Source organism: Corapipo altera, unplaced genomic scaffold (genome assembly GCF_003945725.1).
Source record: "Corapipo altera isolate COAL_440 unplaced genomic scaffold, ASM394572v1 169, whole genome shotgun sequence".
NCBI lineage: Eukaryota > Metazoa > Chordata > Aves > Passeriformes > Pipridae > Corapipo > Corapipo altera.
This window is the reverse complement of record NW_020884946.1, coordinates 2461858-2479146: the sequence shown is the minus strand read 5'-3', so window position 1 is coordinate 2479146 and position 17289 is coordinate 2461858. Positions and strand designations below refer to the sequence as shown.

Genomic DNA, 17289 nt, shown 5'->3' with positions numbered 1-17289 from the left:
GTGGCTCGGCTGCACGGCTGGAAAACCTGGGGATGCCAAACCCATCGCTGGTGGGTCTGTGCCAGCCCGGCGCTGGGATCCCTGAGCCGGGGATACCTCCTGGTATCCAGGGTGTCCGCCCTGAGCCGGGACCTCTGAGCAGCGGGGTCCCTGCTGGGATCCCGGAGCTCTCCCTGCACCCGCAGGGATGGAACAGGGATGGAACACCCAGAGTACCACAGACCCGACCTGCAGTGGGGGATGTCCCCGCACCGCCCTCAGCCCGCGGGAGTGCCCAGATCCCCCCAGACAGCTCCGGGAGCACCTCGGCGATGCCCGCACCGCGCCCCTCACCCCTCCGTCCCCTCTCCGCTCCTCGATCCCGTCACGGCTCCTCTCTCCCCTCACCGCCAGTTCGCTCCCCTGTCTTCCCCGACCGCCCCCCCCTCTCTCCCCTCGCCGCCCCACTCACCACTCTCACCCCTCTCTCCTTCCGCCGCCCCTCCGGGAGGGCGGGATCGATCGCGGGCGGGCGTCACCAACCCAAGAAGCAAAGCGGCGGCCCCGCGGGGGCGGCCCGCGGGTGATTGACGGGCGGCGCCGACCAACCGGCGCGGCGGGCGGGCGCGGCGAGGGGCGTGTCCGGCGGGCGGCCAATGGGGAGCGCGCGCCGCCGCCCCTCAAATCAGCGGGCTCAGCCGGGTGTCCCCGGCAGAGAGTTGTTTGGTGGCGGGCGGGCGGGCGGCGCAGCCGGGCGGGCGGGAGGAGAAGGAGGAGCAGGAGGAGTGCGGGGGGGGGGGGGGGGGCTCTTCCCATTTAATGGGGGTGTCCAGCCGGGGCTGAGGGAAGGCACGGAGGGGGTCGGTGCCTCCCGCTGCCCCATGGCCGTCGCTGAGGGGGCGGCCGTGCCCTACGCCGTGGAGCTGGGGCTCACCGTGCTCCACACGGCGCTCTACGGAGCGCTCTTCCTCTTCGCCTACCTGCAGCTCTGGCTGCTTCTCTGCTACCGCGAGCGGCGGCTGAGCTACCACACGCTCTGCCTCTTCCTCTGCCTGCTCTGGGCAGCCCTCAGGACCACGCTGTTCTCCTTCTACCTGCAGAATTCCCTGCAGGCCCTCCGCCTCCAGCAGCCCTTCGCCCACTGGCTCCTGTACTGCCTGCCCGGCTGCCTCCTCTTCTCCAGCCTCTGCCTCCTCAACCTCTACTTCGCCGAGGTAAGTTTTGCTTTGGGGAAGAAAAGCCTCCCTCGCAAACCCCCGTCCCGCAGGACACCGGGGTTGGAACCTGGTCTTCAGCCGCCTCTCCAAAGTTGGAGTGCCCCGGAGCCAAGGCTCTGGGGTGGGATGGAGCGGGGGGGTGGGGATGGAGGTGCGACTGTCCAGGTGAGGGTGGGAGGGAATGCCGGGGGTCTGCCCTCAGTGTTGGCTTTGGGAAAGGCTGGTGGGATGCAGGGATATGCCCTGAATCCAGGCTTGGGGGGGATGCAGGGATGCGCCCTGAATCCAGGCGTGGGGGGAGGCACAGGGACTGTGCCCTGAATGCAGCCCTCAGTATAGACTTCGGTACAGGCTGGGAGGATGCAGGAATTGTGCCCTGAATCAAGCCTTAGGGGGGATGGGGGGTGGAATTTGGGGGGGATGGTGTGAGCAAAAAGCGTGCCCTGAATCCCAGCATCGGGGGGTTGGGGTGTAGGGCTGTGCCCTCAATGCAGACCCCGGGGAGGGGGGGGGGGGAAAAACAGGCTCATGCCCTGAATTTGGGATTTGAGGGGTGCAGGGGCATGCCCTGCTCCCCAGGTGGGATTTTCCTCTTTGCAACCCAGAGTCATTGCAGGGGGGGGGGGATCACTTTGCGGGGAGACTGTTTTGCATCTTTTTTTAATTGATTCCCGTTCTCCAAAGGGGACCAGAAAGTGGCAGCAGCAGGGGCTGCTCTGGCCTGGAGTGATGCCAACCATTACGTCACCAGCCAGAGCCTCTTCTGCTATTGTTGCTGCGCTCCCTCCTTCTCTCCATCGCTCCGCTGCGAACTGGGCTTGTTGTTCTGCAGCTTGTTGTCAGACAAAAAAAAAAAAAACCAACAAAAAACCAAAACAAAACCCTGAGATCCTTCAGACAACAAGCCTGGGGCAGGACAGGGGGGCCCCTTCCCAGCTAAACCATCGCTGCTGGGACAGTGTGGAGCTGCTTGTTATTATCACCGAGTGTATCCCTCCTTTTCTGGGCTTCCTATCACTTGTGCCGTGATTTTTGTCCTCCTTTCCCCGAGTCCACTTGTCTTTATCTCTCAAAGCCTCGTCTCTCCCCTCCCCTCCCCTCCTCTGAATATTTTGTTTCTGCTCCAGTTTCTCCCGAGCAGCCCTTTTTTGCTCGCCTGCCCTCCCCAGTTTGGTGACTTGTTTCATAAATAGGCAGCACTTTTTCCTTCCAGCTTTGTTGTTGTTGTGGGGATTCTTTGCTCTGCAGCTCTCAGCTGTTCTCCAGCCTCACAAAGGAATCGCTAACACACAGCGAAATCGCTCCGTCGCTCCGATGTGTCACCCAGGGGAGTTATGATTTCATTTTCCCGAGGACATCAGCGCTCACATGATAATGGAAGACTTGGAGCAATTGGGTTGTTCAGCTTTTTCAGTTCTTTTCCCCCCCCTTTCCTTGCTCTGAATAAACACTTGGAAGCCAGGGGTGAGCTGCCTGTTGCCAAAGGTGTCGGTGTTGGATGTGGTGTTGGTTGAGTGGCAGCAGGATAACAAATGGTGCAGAGTGTGCATAATCCATCTTGTCTGTTAAAGGCAGCCTGACCTACCAATTGCTCCAGCCAGGAGGGGTTTGTGTCCTTTGAAAAGCAGGGATCCTGTGCTCTGCTCCACAAAGTGGTTGCATTTCTGTTTTCCTCTCAGTCACTGGACTCAACAGCAGATTTGCCTCTCTCCGGGCTTGTTTAAAGGTTCCCTTAAAGTAAATCCAAACAGATTCCCAGACTTCCCTTCCTCCCACGATATCTGTTTTTCAGTGAACTCTGCATATATCCCATTTCTTTCTCCTTCAAAACCTAGAGCCAAGAGAAATCCTGTCTGAGGAAATAAAAGCTCAGAATCTGGAGTGGGGAAGGATAAAGTGACTTATGAAAGTGGGTCTGCATGCTCAGCTCCAGGGAGGGTCTGACACTTCCCTGTTGGAACCAGAAGGGGAGTCCAGCACTGTGTGGTGTTTTTGGATGATCTCACAGTGGTGGTAGTGAAGCTGCAGAGGTTTGGAGAAAGAGTGGAGCTGGATGGACTGAAAGCCTTTGGTGCTTTCCTGGCTCCCATCTCTAGACATGACTGGTGTGTTTACTGGTGTGACTTCCAGCAGAAAGTACCCATCCATTCCCAGTTTTTAAGGGCTAATTGGTAGCAATTAGAAGGACCAGCAGAAGGACCCTGGGCTTCTTCTGCTCTGGGAGTGGGATCCTGATCCGAGATGTCCTCGGATAAAAACACAGGCTGCTGCTGTGCTGAGGGCCTGGCTCATTGTCTCTCTACACAGTGCCTCCTTTGTGGAGATGCTGGAGAAATGGCATCTGTGGAAGCAGTGGAAGAAAACATGGCCTGTGCTGTTATTTGAGCTGATCTTGCTTGATTTAGGGAGCTCCTCAGGCTGTGGAGAAGCTGAGGATTAAATGGTGATGGGGAAGAAGCTCCAGGGAACAGATACCCATGGAGAACTGGCATTACTTGGCACTCCAAGCTGTTTTGGGGCTGAAATTCAAAATTCTTATACTGCCTGGTGTTCTCCTTTCAGTGGGGAGAGGTTATCCTCTTCCTATCCCCTCCTGGCTCCTGAGATTCCTGAGGGGATGCAGAGTCCTGGCAGAATGAATGTGGGATGTGTATTTTTTTTTTTTTCATAGAATCCCAGAATGGTTTGGACTGGGAGGAACCTTAAAGCTCATCTCATTCCAAACCTGTACCATGGGCAGGGACACCTTCCACTGTCCCAGGTTGCTCCAACCTGGCCTTGAATGCTTCCAGAGATGGGGCAGCCACAGCTTCTTTGGGCAACTTGTGCCAGGGCCTCCCCACCCTCACAGCCAAGAATTTCTTCCCAATATCCCATCTAACCCTGCCCTCTCTGTGTGAAGCCATTCCCTGTTGTCCTATCACTCCATGCCCATGTCCTAAGTCCCCTGTAGGCTCCCTTCAGGTACTATTTCCATCTGGAACATCAAAGGTGTAATGCCTTTACCTTGGGAGCATCTCTTCCTTTCTGCTTCAGCTTGTACCAGAATGAGTCCTTTCCTGGAAATCTGGAATTCACAGTACATCAAGTCAGAATTCCTCAGATCCACTCCCAGTCTTGCCTCAATGTCTCAGGTATCCAAACAAGATGCTCCTTTGCCTTGCCTTTGGAATAGCTCCTCTGCTGCCAGCTAGACATCAGCTTGAGTAATGCCACCCTTCCCAAGAGCCTGCCAGTTCCTGCTTTTCCCTGGGACATGGAAATACATGGAGGGAGATGGGGGGGCTCAGCTTGGAGAAAAGGAGGCTCAGGGGGGACCTTCTGGCTCTGCAACCCCCTGACAGGAGGGGGGAGCCGGGGGGGGTCAGGCTCTGCTCACAGGGAACAAGGGACAGGAGGAGAGGAAATGGCCTCAAGTTGTGTCAGGGGAGGTTCAGGTTGGACATCAGGAGGAATTTCTTCTTGGAAAGGGTTGTTAAACATTGGCAGGGGCTGCCCAGGGAGGTGGTGGAGTCCCCATCCCTGGAGGTGTCCAAGCAGTCAGTGCTCTGGGCTGGGGGACAGGGTGGGCATCGGGCACAGGAGGGACTCAATGATCTCAGAGGTCTTTTCTGACCTCAGTGATTCTGTGAAATGTAGCCACAACCTCCATCTTGACCCTTTCAAAGACCTTCTTGAGCACTCAGCTCTCCTGGGAATCAGCAACTGGTGCAGGGATGAGTAAGGAATGCTGGAGTGGTGGGACTGATGGCCAGAGCCTCCAACAGTCTGGGTTTCTATTGAGTGCTCCATCTGATTAGATGACATCAGCCTCTTCCATCCCTTCCTGCTCTAATTGCACTAGAGCAGACATGCTTGGAAAGAGCATCCAACCTTTCCAGGGAAATGTTTGTCTTTGCTGTCCTGTACCTTTCTTCTCAGCTGGAAAACTGGAAAAGCCTCCATCCTTTCTTGCACCTTCCTCATGTAGCAGACACCTGGCAGTGCCCTCTGCCTCAGAGGGACAGCTGGTAAGGGGTCACTTAAACTCCAGATTGCCTCATCCCATAGCTGATGATTCCCATGTTTCCCAGATGAACAGGTGTCCACACTGGCAACCAGCTATTCCAGGAAATCAGGGAACAAGCGAGTTGTACCCTGTGTTCATGATGGCAGAGAGTGATCTCAGTATTGGTGGGGATGGTGAGAGATCCTCCTCATGGATAGTTCCAGCTTTTCCTCTGAGTGGTGGGGGGGGGTTTGAACATTTGTTACGGGGTGTAATCCCAAAATAGTCTGGGCTGTGCTCCAATTATCTCACTGGTGAGGGAAGGGATCTGTCTGTGGATGCTCCTGCAGCTGAGTGAGGGCTGTGTTAGGGCAGGGCATGGTTATGTCTTGTATCTGTGGAGCCCAAATTCATGGTTTCTTTATGGAGCAAGAGAGATTTTGATTCCATCAGACAATAAGTTCCTGGATCTTTTGGATCTGATGTGAATGGCTGTACCAAAACCAAGCTGAAGTGCTTCAGTGTCTGGGGTTAAGATCCTGGCTTTTCAGGTCCTGGAAGTGATCCTTGGAGCAATCTGTGGGATCTGACATCTGTCACCTTCTCTTAGCAGCTGTGACACCTCCAGTGCACCTTCTAAGGATGAGTGTGTGTCTCAAACATATCCTTAGCAAGTTCACTTTCTGGGCCGTGCTGAGAGCAAGGGAATCACTTTTATGTAATATATCCACCCACCCCAAAACCAAAAGCCTCCAGCATCATGGGGGCACTTTGGGGTGTGTAATTCTCCTCCCCTTCTTCCCAAATCTGGCTGATGTGAAGTGCTCAAAGGATCTGTGGCTCTGGAAAGGCAACTGAGTGTTGCCAAACTGCTCCTGATTTTCAGGCCTGACTTCTTGGGCTGGTCTCAGCTCAGATCCCAAGGAACTGTTCAGTTTGCAAGGATTGCTGCTCCCAGCTTGGCCTAAAGCACTTGTTTGAGGGCAGGGGGCTGTGTTTCCTCTCCTTCTGGAGAACAGGACTGCTCCTGAGCTCTCCACGCTGGATTCTTCAGAGCAGAACCCTCTACCTCAGCTGTCCTTGGGCTCTGAAAGCAGCAGAGTCCTGTGCAGAGAGACTCAAAGCTTGTCTCAAGGCTGAGAACCCAGAGAAACACTGGTGTCACCTACTGACCCAGTCCCTGGGAAGGAAAAGCAACCTTCAGATAAGTTATCAGTCTTAATAATTGAAAACACCAAACCCAGTGATGCCTGTCCTCTTCCTGAAGTTGTAGGAATAATTAGCTGGGGGCTAATAAAAGTCTAATGCTGGAGCTGTGGTCTCCCTCTGCTTTTCATGGCAGCAGGCCAAGCCTGAGGCTCAAGTTGCTGTTGCACTCTTAACCCTGACTCAGCTTTGTGTGCCTTAATCCCTGGAGCTGTAGGGGGAGAGTTTAGGGAGAGTCCTGCACATCCAGCATCTTCCTGTTAGCCAGTGGCACTTCCCTGCTTGGCTGAGGGGCTGTTCTCAGCTGAGAGTGCAGTATTCCCAGCTGGAATACAAGCCAGGGACTCTACAGTGCTGTTCAGAGCCTGTGTTTACAGATACCTCAGATGGATTTCTGTGCTGCCCAAATGGGTGGTGGACCAAGAGATTTTCCCAGCTGGAAATGTCCTTGATGTCTGTTTTGACAGGGCAGGAGGAAACAGCCTCAAGTTGCACCAGGGGAGGTTTAGATTGGATACTGGGAAAAAATTCTTCACTGAAAGGGTGGTCAGGCATTGGAACAGACTGTCCAGGGCAGTGGTGGAGTCACCATCCCTGGAAGAGTTCAAAAAAACCATGGATATGGCATTTGGCAACATGGTTTAGTGGTGAACAAGGTGATGCTGAATTAAATGGTTGGACTTGATGATTTTAGAAGGCTTTTTCAACCTTAGTGATCCTGTGCCACTCCCAAAGTGCTTGAACATAACCTGCAGGCAAACTAAGGAGGATTCAAGGATATTTCTGTTTGCAAGTCACCACATGGTGCTTCCAAGGCACAGGTTTAGTGTAACTCAGATGAGTTTTGGGGCTCAGGGTGGATTGTGCCACACTTCTGTTCTTCTCTGGGCTGGTGTAGGCCAAGACAGCAGGATAGAGAACATCCATAGGGATGGATCCCCATCTCTACTGAAGAGCTGTGTCCTGTTCCCCACTAAGTGCTGCTTGAGCTCATTCTCCCTCAGACTGGGGGAGAGGAGCCAGGCACTGGCACTGGCTCTTGGAAGAGGGTCACTGGCACCATCTGATGCCCTTTGAAATGTTTGAAACTACTACAGGGGATCAGACAACCTCGAATCCTGAAATGTCTCTGGAAATCCTCTTGGCAGGAGCCTGATTCCTGAAGCCTGTGTGCCATTTCTGCCTCAGTGCTGGCTGGAAGGCAGGAGCCAAGGAATCCCAGCAGGAAAAAAAGCTGACCAAGGGTGCCTTGTAGGAAATGAGTGATCCTTCACTGCAGCCACGGTCTGGGAGCTGACAGGGAAAGGGAGGAGAAGGGAAACTGAACCTCCACACCTGTGCAGTGATCCCACAAATACAGGTGTGCTGGATCTGTCTGGATGTTTCTCTTCCCAAGCTCCTTCCAAGTCTCCAGTCAGGACATGGGCTTTGCCTGTGACCGACCCCAGCCCTGGGATCCTTCCTGGTGGGATCTGTACCTGGAGCTGCATTTTTCACAGGACACAACCCTGTTGTTTTCCTGCTGTTTTCCTGACCAGGGGACTGCTTCCCTGTCCCCTTGCAACAGGAACTCACATCTGAGCTCTGTCTTGGGAGTGTCAACACCTTCCTAAGCCATCCCTAATTCCTTAGGCTCAGATCCTGCCCCTGTGTGCTCCAAATTTCCACCTCTGGAGTTACTTTTCAGGTGAATTTGTCCTACAAACATCATAAGGATGGAGGAGCTGTGAGTTCCAAGTGCTTTTTCCAGCCTGCAGGTCCATGATCAAATAGACCAGAGGGCTATTTTAGATCAGCTATTTGTCTTGCTGAAGCACAGCAGCTCAGGCAGCCTTTTCTAACATAGAAATCCAGTGTGGTTGAGGTCCTAAAATAAGCAGCCCAGAACAGTGGGCAAAGGAGATGTATTTTTGAAGGATTTTAATGACTATTAAGTGCTAAACTCCCTGCTTTCCTTGAGATCCTTAAGGTGGAGTGTTAAAGTCCTTGTCACGTGTGGGGTATTATGGGCACCTGTATTTGGGCTGGACTTTTACAAGGGGGGAAAAAAAGACCAGTTCTTGGTGCTGATAAATAATCTGGAGTCCTTAGAGGTGTCCAACTGGTTTCTGGCTCCCCTGTTTATCTCTTGACCAAGCTTAAAAGAAACCGTAGGTCATGTGAAGTAACACTGTGCAAATCTTTCCTCCAGGTCATATTCAAAGTGAAATGTGCAGCTGAATTCAACAAGTACAAGTAAGTGATGCTGTTCTGACCTTCGTGGCTTTAAGGGGGAACTCACTGCAGTGCTGGGAGTGGGAGGTTCAGACCCCAAAGGCTGAACAGAGCTGATTCCATCCCTGTGCTCGGGCAAAGGATCAGTGTTGTGCCTTGGAGCTGGACTGGGAGGTTCAAGGGGGCCCAGGAAGCTCAAGCACCCCAGTAACAAACTAGATGAACTCTCAAGGTCATTCTGAGCTGTCCCACCCCAGAAAAGACCTGCAGAATAAGGCAGGAGCAGTAGGTGAGACCTACATTTGTGCAGCCCAGGTGCTTCCTAACCATTTCCAGGGAAACCCACATTGGGAAATGCGAGGTCCAGTGGCTTTCAGTGGAGAAGTTGCAGTGGTTGTGATGACTCATGGCTTATTGACTGGAGTTAATGCAGAGCTGGAGCAACACTTAAAATCTGCAAGATAAGAACCTGACTGTCAGAAGATGAGTCTTTGTAACTCATGACTGCTTACGCTGCTCATGTGTTCTGAGAGCAGCTCCAACAAACACTCTGCAGGCTTGGGCTGTCAGTGCAACCACTGAAAGTTGCTGGAATGCCTGATCTTCCCAGCAGGCAGAGCACTGGGCGCGCTGGGAGGGTCTGGTGAGGCAGGAGGGTGGTGCAGAATAAGCCTCGCCTCACTCAAACTCCGTTTCTCGCCCTCACCATCCCTCCAGGGTCCTGCTGTACCTGGGCTCCATCTTCACCAGCCTCCTCTTCCTGGTTGTGAATTTGACTTGTGCAATGTTGATCCACGGGGAGGTCCCCGAGAACCAGCTGAGGTGGACGGTCCTGGCCCGCGCCCTGGTCAACGACAGCCTCTTCATCCTCTGTGCCATCTCTCTGGCTGGCTGCATGTGCAAGCTGGGAAAGATGTCTTCAGCCAACGTCTACCTCGAGTCCAAGGTAGGGGAATGCCCTGGGAGCTTCCCCTGGGACTGCACAGCTGGATTCTCAGGTGGATCTGACTGTGCTCGCTCAGGGCGTGGTGGCACCTGAGCTGCTCTTGCTCAAATATTCCTTCCAGAGAGGAGGTGGCAGCTCTTGGACTCTTCCCTCCAGAAAGTTCATGTTCCTGCCGTGGGAATGATCTGCCCTGTGTGTTTTAGGGGAACACCTTGTCTGCAGCTTTGGGAGATTTATGAGCTGCCTGTGCTCTTCAGGCTTAGAAAATGTAGGGTCTGCCTGGATGAGAGGGTTCTCCAAAGCAGCAGATGCAGTTTTGGCAGTGTATTATCACTAAGGACAGTAAAACTTGCAGCATGTTGTTGCCTGTGGCAGGTGCACAACAATTCTTTGCAAAGGGGATCCTTCCCCCCCCCAGCAGTCCAGATGCCCTGGATGAGATGAGCATGTTGGAAGGGGAGGAGAAGTTGCTGTAGGTCCTGCCCCAAGGCAGAAGGACAGGTCTGAACACACACAGCCCTTTCCCAGCAGGTAGGAGAGTGGATGAGCCATCAGCAGGCTGTAATTAAATGTGCACTTGAGCTGCCTCCTCTTCCTCTGGGAAGCCATATCACCCCTGTCAAAGGCAGGGATTCCAGGGTGGGGACCTGGCCTGCTGGGAAGGGCAGACAGCAGGCTCCTGATGAGCCTGGAAACATCTTAAGCAGCCAGGACTATTGCTGGTTTCCCAGAATCCAGGACGTGTGAACTGTAAGTTGCAGCTGCAGTGAGACAGGAGCCATCTAAGCTGAGAACCTGCTCACATCCCTGCCTGCCTGGGCCTGGTATCCAGCTCTGACTGGCTCTGGGCACTGATTAACTTGCCAAGTTCACCCAGCACAGGAACTTCCTCTCCTTCCATGCCTGAGGCTGCCTGTGGGGCCCTGCTCTTGTACAACGTGCTCCAGGGAAGCCTGTTCTCCAGTTGGATACTCAACCTGGCTGCTACAGGTCCCCACTTCCCTTCCCTGCCTTGGGGGCATCCCTTGATTTCCTGTGTGAAGGAGCTGCAGGAAAAGGGTGGGGATGAGCACAAGTGCTACACAAATGCCTGGAAAGGTTGTCCTGCCTCCTGAACTCCAGCTGGGAACCTGCTGACTCAAAGCCATCCAGCAAGGCTGGAGGCTGCTGCCTCCACCACTGAAGGTGAAAGGCTGGAGCCATGGGAAGGAGGCTGGACTGCAGCCAGATCCTGTGCTGTGGTCCTTGTGAGCTGGAGATTTGCTTCAGCAGCCTTTCGTTGTGCTGGCCTGGACACCAAGGGCTCAGCTAAGGGTGAGAGCAGGATGTGTTCCTGGGCTTTGGGGCCATCACTTTGTTAGCAGCACTTCTGTGCTGACTCTTTCAAGCTGCTGCCTTGAGCTCCAAAGCCAGGAAAATAGAGCTGGCACAGCCCAGCTGGGATGTGGAGCAGGTCAGTGAGATGAGCCTCCCCTGCAGATTCTCTGCTTAAACACAAAGGCAAGTGAGCTGCTGGCACGTGTTTATGTGCCCACCCACTGACTTGGTGCCTCCCAGTAGCTATTAAAGGGCTTCATGGGTGTATTTAGCAAAGCCTAGCTTGTCGTAAAATCCCAGAATGGTTTGGGTTGGAAGGGACCTTAAAGATCATCCAGTTCTAGCCCCCTGCCATGGGCAGGGACACCTTCCACTAGCCCAGGTTGCTCCAAGCCCCATCCAGCCTGGCCTTGGACGCTTCCAGGGATCCAGGGGCAGCCACAGCTTCTCTGGGCAACCTGTGCCAGGGCCTCTCTACCCTCACAGGGAAGAATTCCTTCCTAATACCTAATCTAGTGCTATTCTCTGTCAGTGGGAAGCCATTCCCCCTCATCCTGTCACTCCAGGCCCTTGTAAGTGGTCTCTCTCCATGTTTCCTGTGGGCTCCCTTCAGTTCCTGGGTTTCAGGCACTGGGTCCTTCTGCCCACCCCAAATATTTGGATTTCTTTCCTAAACAAACACTGTGTGTGATGTTGGGGTGCTGAGCTGCTGCAGTGAATGGGCTGGGTGAACATTTCTGCTGTTTGATCAGGGCATAGAAGCAGCCAGTTGATTTTCCCAGTGGTTGTTTGTTGGCCTTGTGGAGACTCCCATGGGAAGGCAGTGAGTGGAGTAGCATCTCCCTGGACCACCAGCTGGAAGGTGACTGATAAGATCCTGACAGTGACACTCCTGTGCCTCAGATCTTCCCTGCTCCCAGGTGACACTGGCTGTGTGGATCTGTTCCTGGAACGAACTCATCACATGAGAAAGCTCTTAACCAGCTCTAAATATTTCAGCAACAACATACAAATGTTCTGGGTCGTTCTTGCCTGCACAGCTTCTGGTGAATTTAAGTGAAGGGGGAAAGAAAATCACAGCTCTATATTAAAGCTCTTTTATTTCTTCCTATTCTAGGGAACATCTGTCTGCCAGGCTGTTCTTGTGGGATCTGTAGTGGCTCTTCTGTATTCCTCAAGGGCTTGCTATAACCTGGTAGCTGTGGCCATATCTCCAGACAATGTTCCTGGTCCTTTTAACTATGGCTGGGACAACCTTTCAGACAAGGTGAGTGTCTGTGACCCCCAGTCCAGAGCCAGTAAAGTGAAAGACAGTCACTCCTCGTCCTGGGAGGGTGAAAAGGGACTGGGGGGGGGGAGTGTCTGGAGAGCTGAACCCCCAGAGGAGCTGGATTTCTACCTCCAGAAGCCCTGCTTGCTCTCTCCACCCAGCAAACCTGAGTCTTCCCCTTTCCAGGAAGGATTCCCCTGTTGTGCTCTTCCCTTTTAGCCTGGCATCTCTTCTTTTGAGGGAGAGGAGGGACAAGTCAACTAGAGCAGAAAAGCAATGCTTAATCAGGCGTGGCTGTGTGAGAGGGAGAGTCACTGGTGTGGGGAGCGAGCTCCCAGTGCCCTGGTAGCACGTGAACAGAACCAGCCCAGCAAAACCAGTAGCAGGAGCCAGGTGAGGGGCACTGCGCTGGCTTAGGGACTCCTGCCTTCGGAAGGGTTTCTCTGCATTCCCAGTTCCAGCTTTTGGGAGCTCTGTGGATGGCTGGGATCATATAGACCCCTCTGGTTTGTGTTCCACAGGTGCACGTGGAAGTCAGCAGCGAGGAGTACGTGGTGTTTGGAGTGGTCCTTTTCCTCTGGGAGCTGGTGCCAACGACTTTCGTGGTGCTGTTCTTCCGGGCTCAGAGGCTGAGCCAGAACCTGGTAGGGCCTGAGCAAGTTACCCCTGTGCAGGGAGGAGCCCCAGGGCACCTGGGAGGACTGTCAGGTGTGTTTTTACTTCTGGCCTAACTCCATTCTCCTTGGCAGACTCCAGCAGGGATGGTGAACAGCCACAGTTACAGCTCCAGAGCCTATTTCTTTGACAATCCGAGGCGCTACGACAGCGACGACGACCTGTCACGGCTCGGGGCCAGAGAAGGAGGGTGAGTGTTGTGCTGCCATCCTGCTGCCCTGTGGGGAAGGACAGAGCTCCTTGCTTCTGCTCTGAGGGGAAAAAATCAGTGGAAGAGGCAGTTTGGGAAAGGTGCATGGGATAGAGAGCCTTCTGACTGAGGTTTTGTTCCTTCTGCAGCTCGCAAGGAGCTGTTTTTATTAGGCAGAAGTGACCACAGAGGTGGATGTGGATGGTGCCCACAGGTAGAAATACATAGTGATTACAGAGACCTCATCCAGGAGGACTGGTCTTTCTAGGATCCTCTCTCAGCTGTGGGCAGAGGGCTCTGAAATGATCTCCAGAGGTGTTTCTCCACTGGAAAGCGAGAGGTGGGGAAGCCCTGGGAGGGGAGATGATCTCTGGGAGCCAGCTGGGACAAAGCCCTGCAGGAACCCCTGGTGTGGGGGAGAACAGTCAGGTAACTGCAACAAAACCATACAGGGAAACCTGGCACCCCTCTCGTCATGGAATCACAGACTGGTTTGGGTTGGAAGGGACCTTAAAAACCATCCTGTTCCACCATGGCAGGGACACCTTCCACTAGACTAGGTTGCTCCAAACTCCATCCAGCCTAGCCTGGAACATTTCCTTTCCACTTCATTTCTAAATCCTTCACTTGCTGTGGGGAGTTCAGAGGTTCTGACTCTTGAGGAGTGTTGTAGGGCCTGGTGCTCTTCTCCTTGTACTTTTTCATCAAAGTCGGGCTCCTTGGAGATATTATACCTGCAGATTCGGATACCCTGATCAGTGCTGGGAGTCTCCTAGCACTGGAGGAGCCAAATTACTCATTACTCTAAGAGAGTCCATGTGTGTGTTTTCTGTCTCCCCTCCAGCTTGGCCACCCCTCAGTGCTCAGGCTTCTACGGCTCCCTGGCCGGGAACGACGGCGGGACCCCCGCGGACAGCGCGCCCTTGCTCTGCGCCGCCGGCGGCTCGGAGAGCAACCACCACAGCTCATACCCTGCCCCACAGAACTGAGGAGGCTCCCTCCATTCCCAGAGTGGCATTCATGTATAGGATTGTAACCTGGTTTTCTCTTTTCCTCCTCCTCCTCCTCCTCCCCTGAAGCATCTAACTCATGACACAAACATTCCACGACCTGCCGCAGCTGCGCGCGGGACTGAGCCGAAGGCTGCGGGCAGTAAGTAAGAGAACTGTGACTTTAAAGGTACCATGTAGCAAAGTGAAGCTGAACTCTCTGGAAGCTTTTTCTTGGTCTGGTCTTCAAGATGTTGGCAGCTAAATGCACCAGAGCTTCCTCACTAGAAAAGAAACATCAAATGCGTATTTGCACTTTTATCTGCACACTTGGAAGGAACGAATCTTGCTCAGGCTCTGCTTGGCCTGAGACTGTTCTAGTTACTCTTTTAATTGCACATCCATAGCTGGGAGAGGCACTGTCTTCCTGCAAAGGCGTGTTCCATGAAGTACTCTGCATCCTGACTCGCTGGGAGCGGGAGCTCTGTCCGGGCAGGGCCTCCTGTGCTGGATGCTCAAGCTTTCTGTGCCATATTCCCACCTGGCAGGGCTGGGTGAGGCCTCGGGGCTGAGGGGGGTCTTGCTCTGACTCCTGGTCCTCGTCCCACGTGGCTGCTGACCTGTCCCTCCTGGGCCTGTGGCTCAGAGCTGAGGGGGAGGTCTGTTCCTACTGGCATTGTGACCAACCTGATGGCAGAGGGAGAGGGCTGGCTTTTCCCTTCTGGGAGAGCTTGGAGCTGGCTCAGCAGGAGTGTGTGTGCAGGAATGTGTGTGAATCCAGGGCTGCTGGACCCCGGGGGTGCTGAGAGCAGCCCTGCTCCCCCCTCCTCGTCACCCACAGTGGGGTCCCCTCGTCCTCCTCAGTATTAAATTGCATTTAGCAGATAACCAAGAGTTTTAACCTGAAGTGAATGTGAACTGGTGGGTCCCCACTGAGGTGCAGGAGGTGTCTGGCTGCCTGTGGAGTGTGCTGTTGCAGAGGGAAGGGGCAGAAATCACAGGGATCTGATCCCTGGGCTCCTTGCTCTGCCCCCCAGGGCCTGGAGCCCTCCCACTGGAGTACACAGGGTGTGAGTGCTGGATCCGGCAGGGAGAGGCTCCCCTGTCTCTCCTTAACCAAAGTAGCCAAGTTGGATCCCAGCCTGGGCTCTTGGAGATGAGGCTTGGTGTCATTCCTGGCTTGTCCCTGAGCCTGCTGTGGGGATGAGCGAAGCAGCTTTGGATGGAGGCCCTGCTCCAGTGGGAGCTGCTCTGGCCACTGGTGCCAACCCACACTGGAACTGCTTTTAACCTGCCTCGTGCTGCTCAAACCCCAGGCTGACCCTGGGCAGGGAGTGCTGTGGTGGGACAATGCTCTGGGAGCCGGGGGGACCCCGAGGCAGCCTCTGTGTCTGAGCTGTGTGTGAGGGAACCCCCAGCCCTGGGGCAGCCCCGGCCTCTCCTCACCAGCGTGGCCTGGTCACCCCTCACCTCTTGCTTGTGCTGGGCTCGATGTCACTTGTCCCACCCAGTCCCTGTGCGTGGTCTGTGCTGGCCCCTTCCTTGCTCACCTGCTTCACTCTCCCTGGCCCAAAAAGAGCAGCAAGATCTGCTTCTTTTTGGAGAAGGCAAAGATGGCAACTCTCAGCACATCCCTCACTTGAGTACCTGACCCAGAGCTCCACCCTGGCTGCTCACCTGTCTCCTGGCAGGAACAGGTCGCTCCATCTCAATCACTGCTTGGCTTATGGCAAAGCTGATGAAGGGCCCGGTGTGTCCCCCTTCCTTCTGCTCCCATAAGTCACCAAAGACAGTAAGTGAAGCTCGTGGCCCCTGTTCTTGCTTAAATTCCAAAGCACTAGGAGCACTTTAAGTTTTTCTTTGGAGGGAAAGGAGTGTAGTGCAAAAAAAAAAATTTAAAAAAAAAAAAAAAAAAAGAATAGTTGAAAAAAAAAAATACAAAATCCAAGGGCTACAGGCTCATTGTTCCTATTGCACTGAAGCACACACCCACACTACGATCTTCCTGGATTTGGGATGGCAGGTCAGGGCAGTGAGTCTCGTTGCTGATGGACCCCTGAGCGACTGGCAAAGCGTTTGGGTTTTACTCCTTTGTCCGGTGGTTTCCGATCCGGCCGCTCCTCCCGGGGCCGGTCCCGTGTTTTACTGAAGTAATTTATAGCTGAGAAGTACAATGACTTTTTTAATGCATAGTTGCCTTTCATTAAACTTTCTTTTTTGGGTTTGTTTTGGGTTTTTTTTTTGGTTTTTGTTTTTCTTTTTGGTATGGTTTAACAGTGTTTTGGCTTTGCAGTCGGGCAGCAGCTGCTGCGCCAGGAGCTGTGGCCAATGAATGTACCTATTTGTTCTTCACTAAACTGTAACCAAGCACTACTCTGTTGAAATAAATTAAAAAAAAAAAAAAAAAAAGGACTTTCTATGCTGGGATTGCTCCCAGGGTGACCCATCCAGCTCCAGGCGTGGCCCTGTGGTGCCCTGTGCCCTGCCAGGACCTGGCACATCCAACTGCTCTCCTGAGACAGGGCTGGGAGCTCATAAAGCTGCTGCTGGATGGGCTCTGAGGGATGAGCTTGGGGTGTCACAAAGAGCCTTATCCTCTGATGTTTCTCTGGCTGCAGCCCAAAGGGATGCTGTGTCCCGAGGGAAGGGCATGAAGCTGTGCCAGGGGAGGTTGAGGCTGGATATTGGGAAAAGGTTCTTCCCCCAGCGCGTAGTCAGGCACTGAACAGGCTCCCCAAGGCTGCCAGAGCTCCAGGAGGCTTTGGACAACACTCTTAGGGACAAGGTGGGAGTGTTGGGGTGTCCTGTGCAGGGCCAGGAGTTGGATCAATGATCCTTGTGGATCCCTTCCAACTCAGGGAATTCTATATTCCCTGTGTCTCCAGCTCGTGAGGTACAACATGCTCAAATCACCTCCCAGGGCCGGTCAGGAGACACATCTGGCCATGGGCTGTGCTTTGTCCTTTCCCAGGACCTGCATCCTCCCAGCCCCAGCAGGAGGGAGCTGTGGAGGAGCTGAAACCCCCAGCTTCCTCCCTGGAGCTTCCCTTATTCCCTGCACAGGTTTATCTGTGTGGCCTTGAGCTCAGGGCAAACAGCAGTGGCTCTGCTGGAGCACACGCTGCCTCCTCCTGTCCTTCCAGCCTTTTGGGAGCTCAGGATGGAAAACGTGGGGCTGCCACACAGATCCAGGCTGGGGGGATCTATTTTCCAGCAGCACTGCCCCCCCCCATCCCCCCCAAGTCTGTCCTTTGCCCCTGTTGCAGCACTGGATGGTGTAATCTGGGCTGGCTCCATC

The 17289-nt window shown here is 54.0% G+C and overlaps 2 protein-coding genes across 2 annotated transcripts in view; both read left to right on the top strand.

The window, feature by feature from the left end:
* LOC113956231 (maestro heat-like repeat-containing protein family member 1) overlaps positions 1–570 on the top strand; it is a 10440-nt gene extending 9870 nt beyond the window's left edge. Inside the window, exon 14 of the mRNA XM_027662528.1 lies at positions 394–570. Coding sequence (XP_027518329.1) covers positions 394–570 — 177 coding nt within the window. The remainder of the gene's footprint in view (positions 1–393) is intronic.
* Positions 571–731: 161 nt separating this feature from the next.
* GPR137C (G protein-coupled receptor 137C) lies at positions 732–16380 on the top strand. Its single transcript, XM_027662579.1, has 7 exons — positions 732–1193; positions 8582–8625; positions 9322–9550; positions 11985–12134; positions 12659–12781; positions 12887–13002; positions 13847–16380. The coding sequence occupies exons 1-7, from the start codon at positions 861–863 to the stop codon at positions 13989–13991; spliced, it is 1140 nt and encodes a 379-aa protein (XP_027518380.1). The 5' UTR covers positions 732–860; the 3' UTR covers positions 13992–16380.
* The last annotated feature ends 909 nt before the right edge of the window (positions 16381–17289 follow it).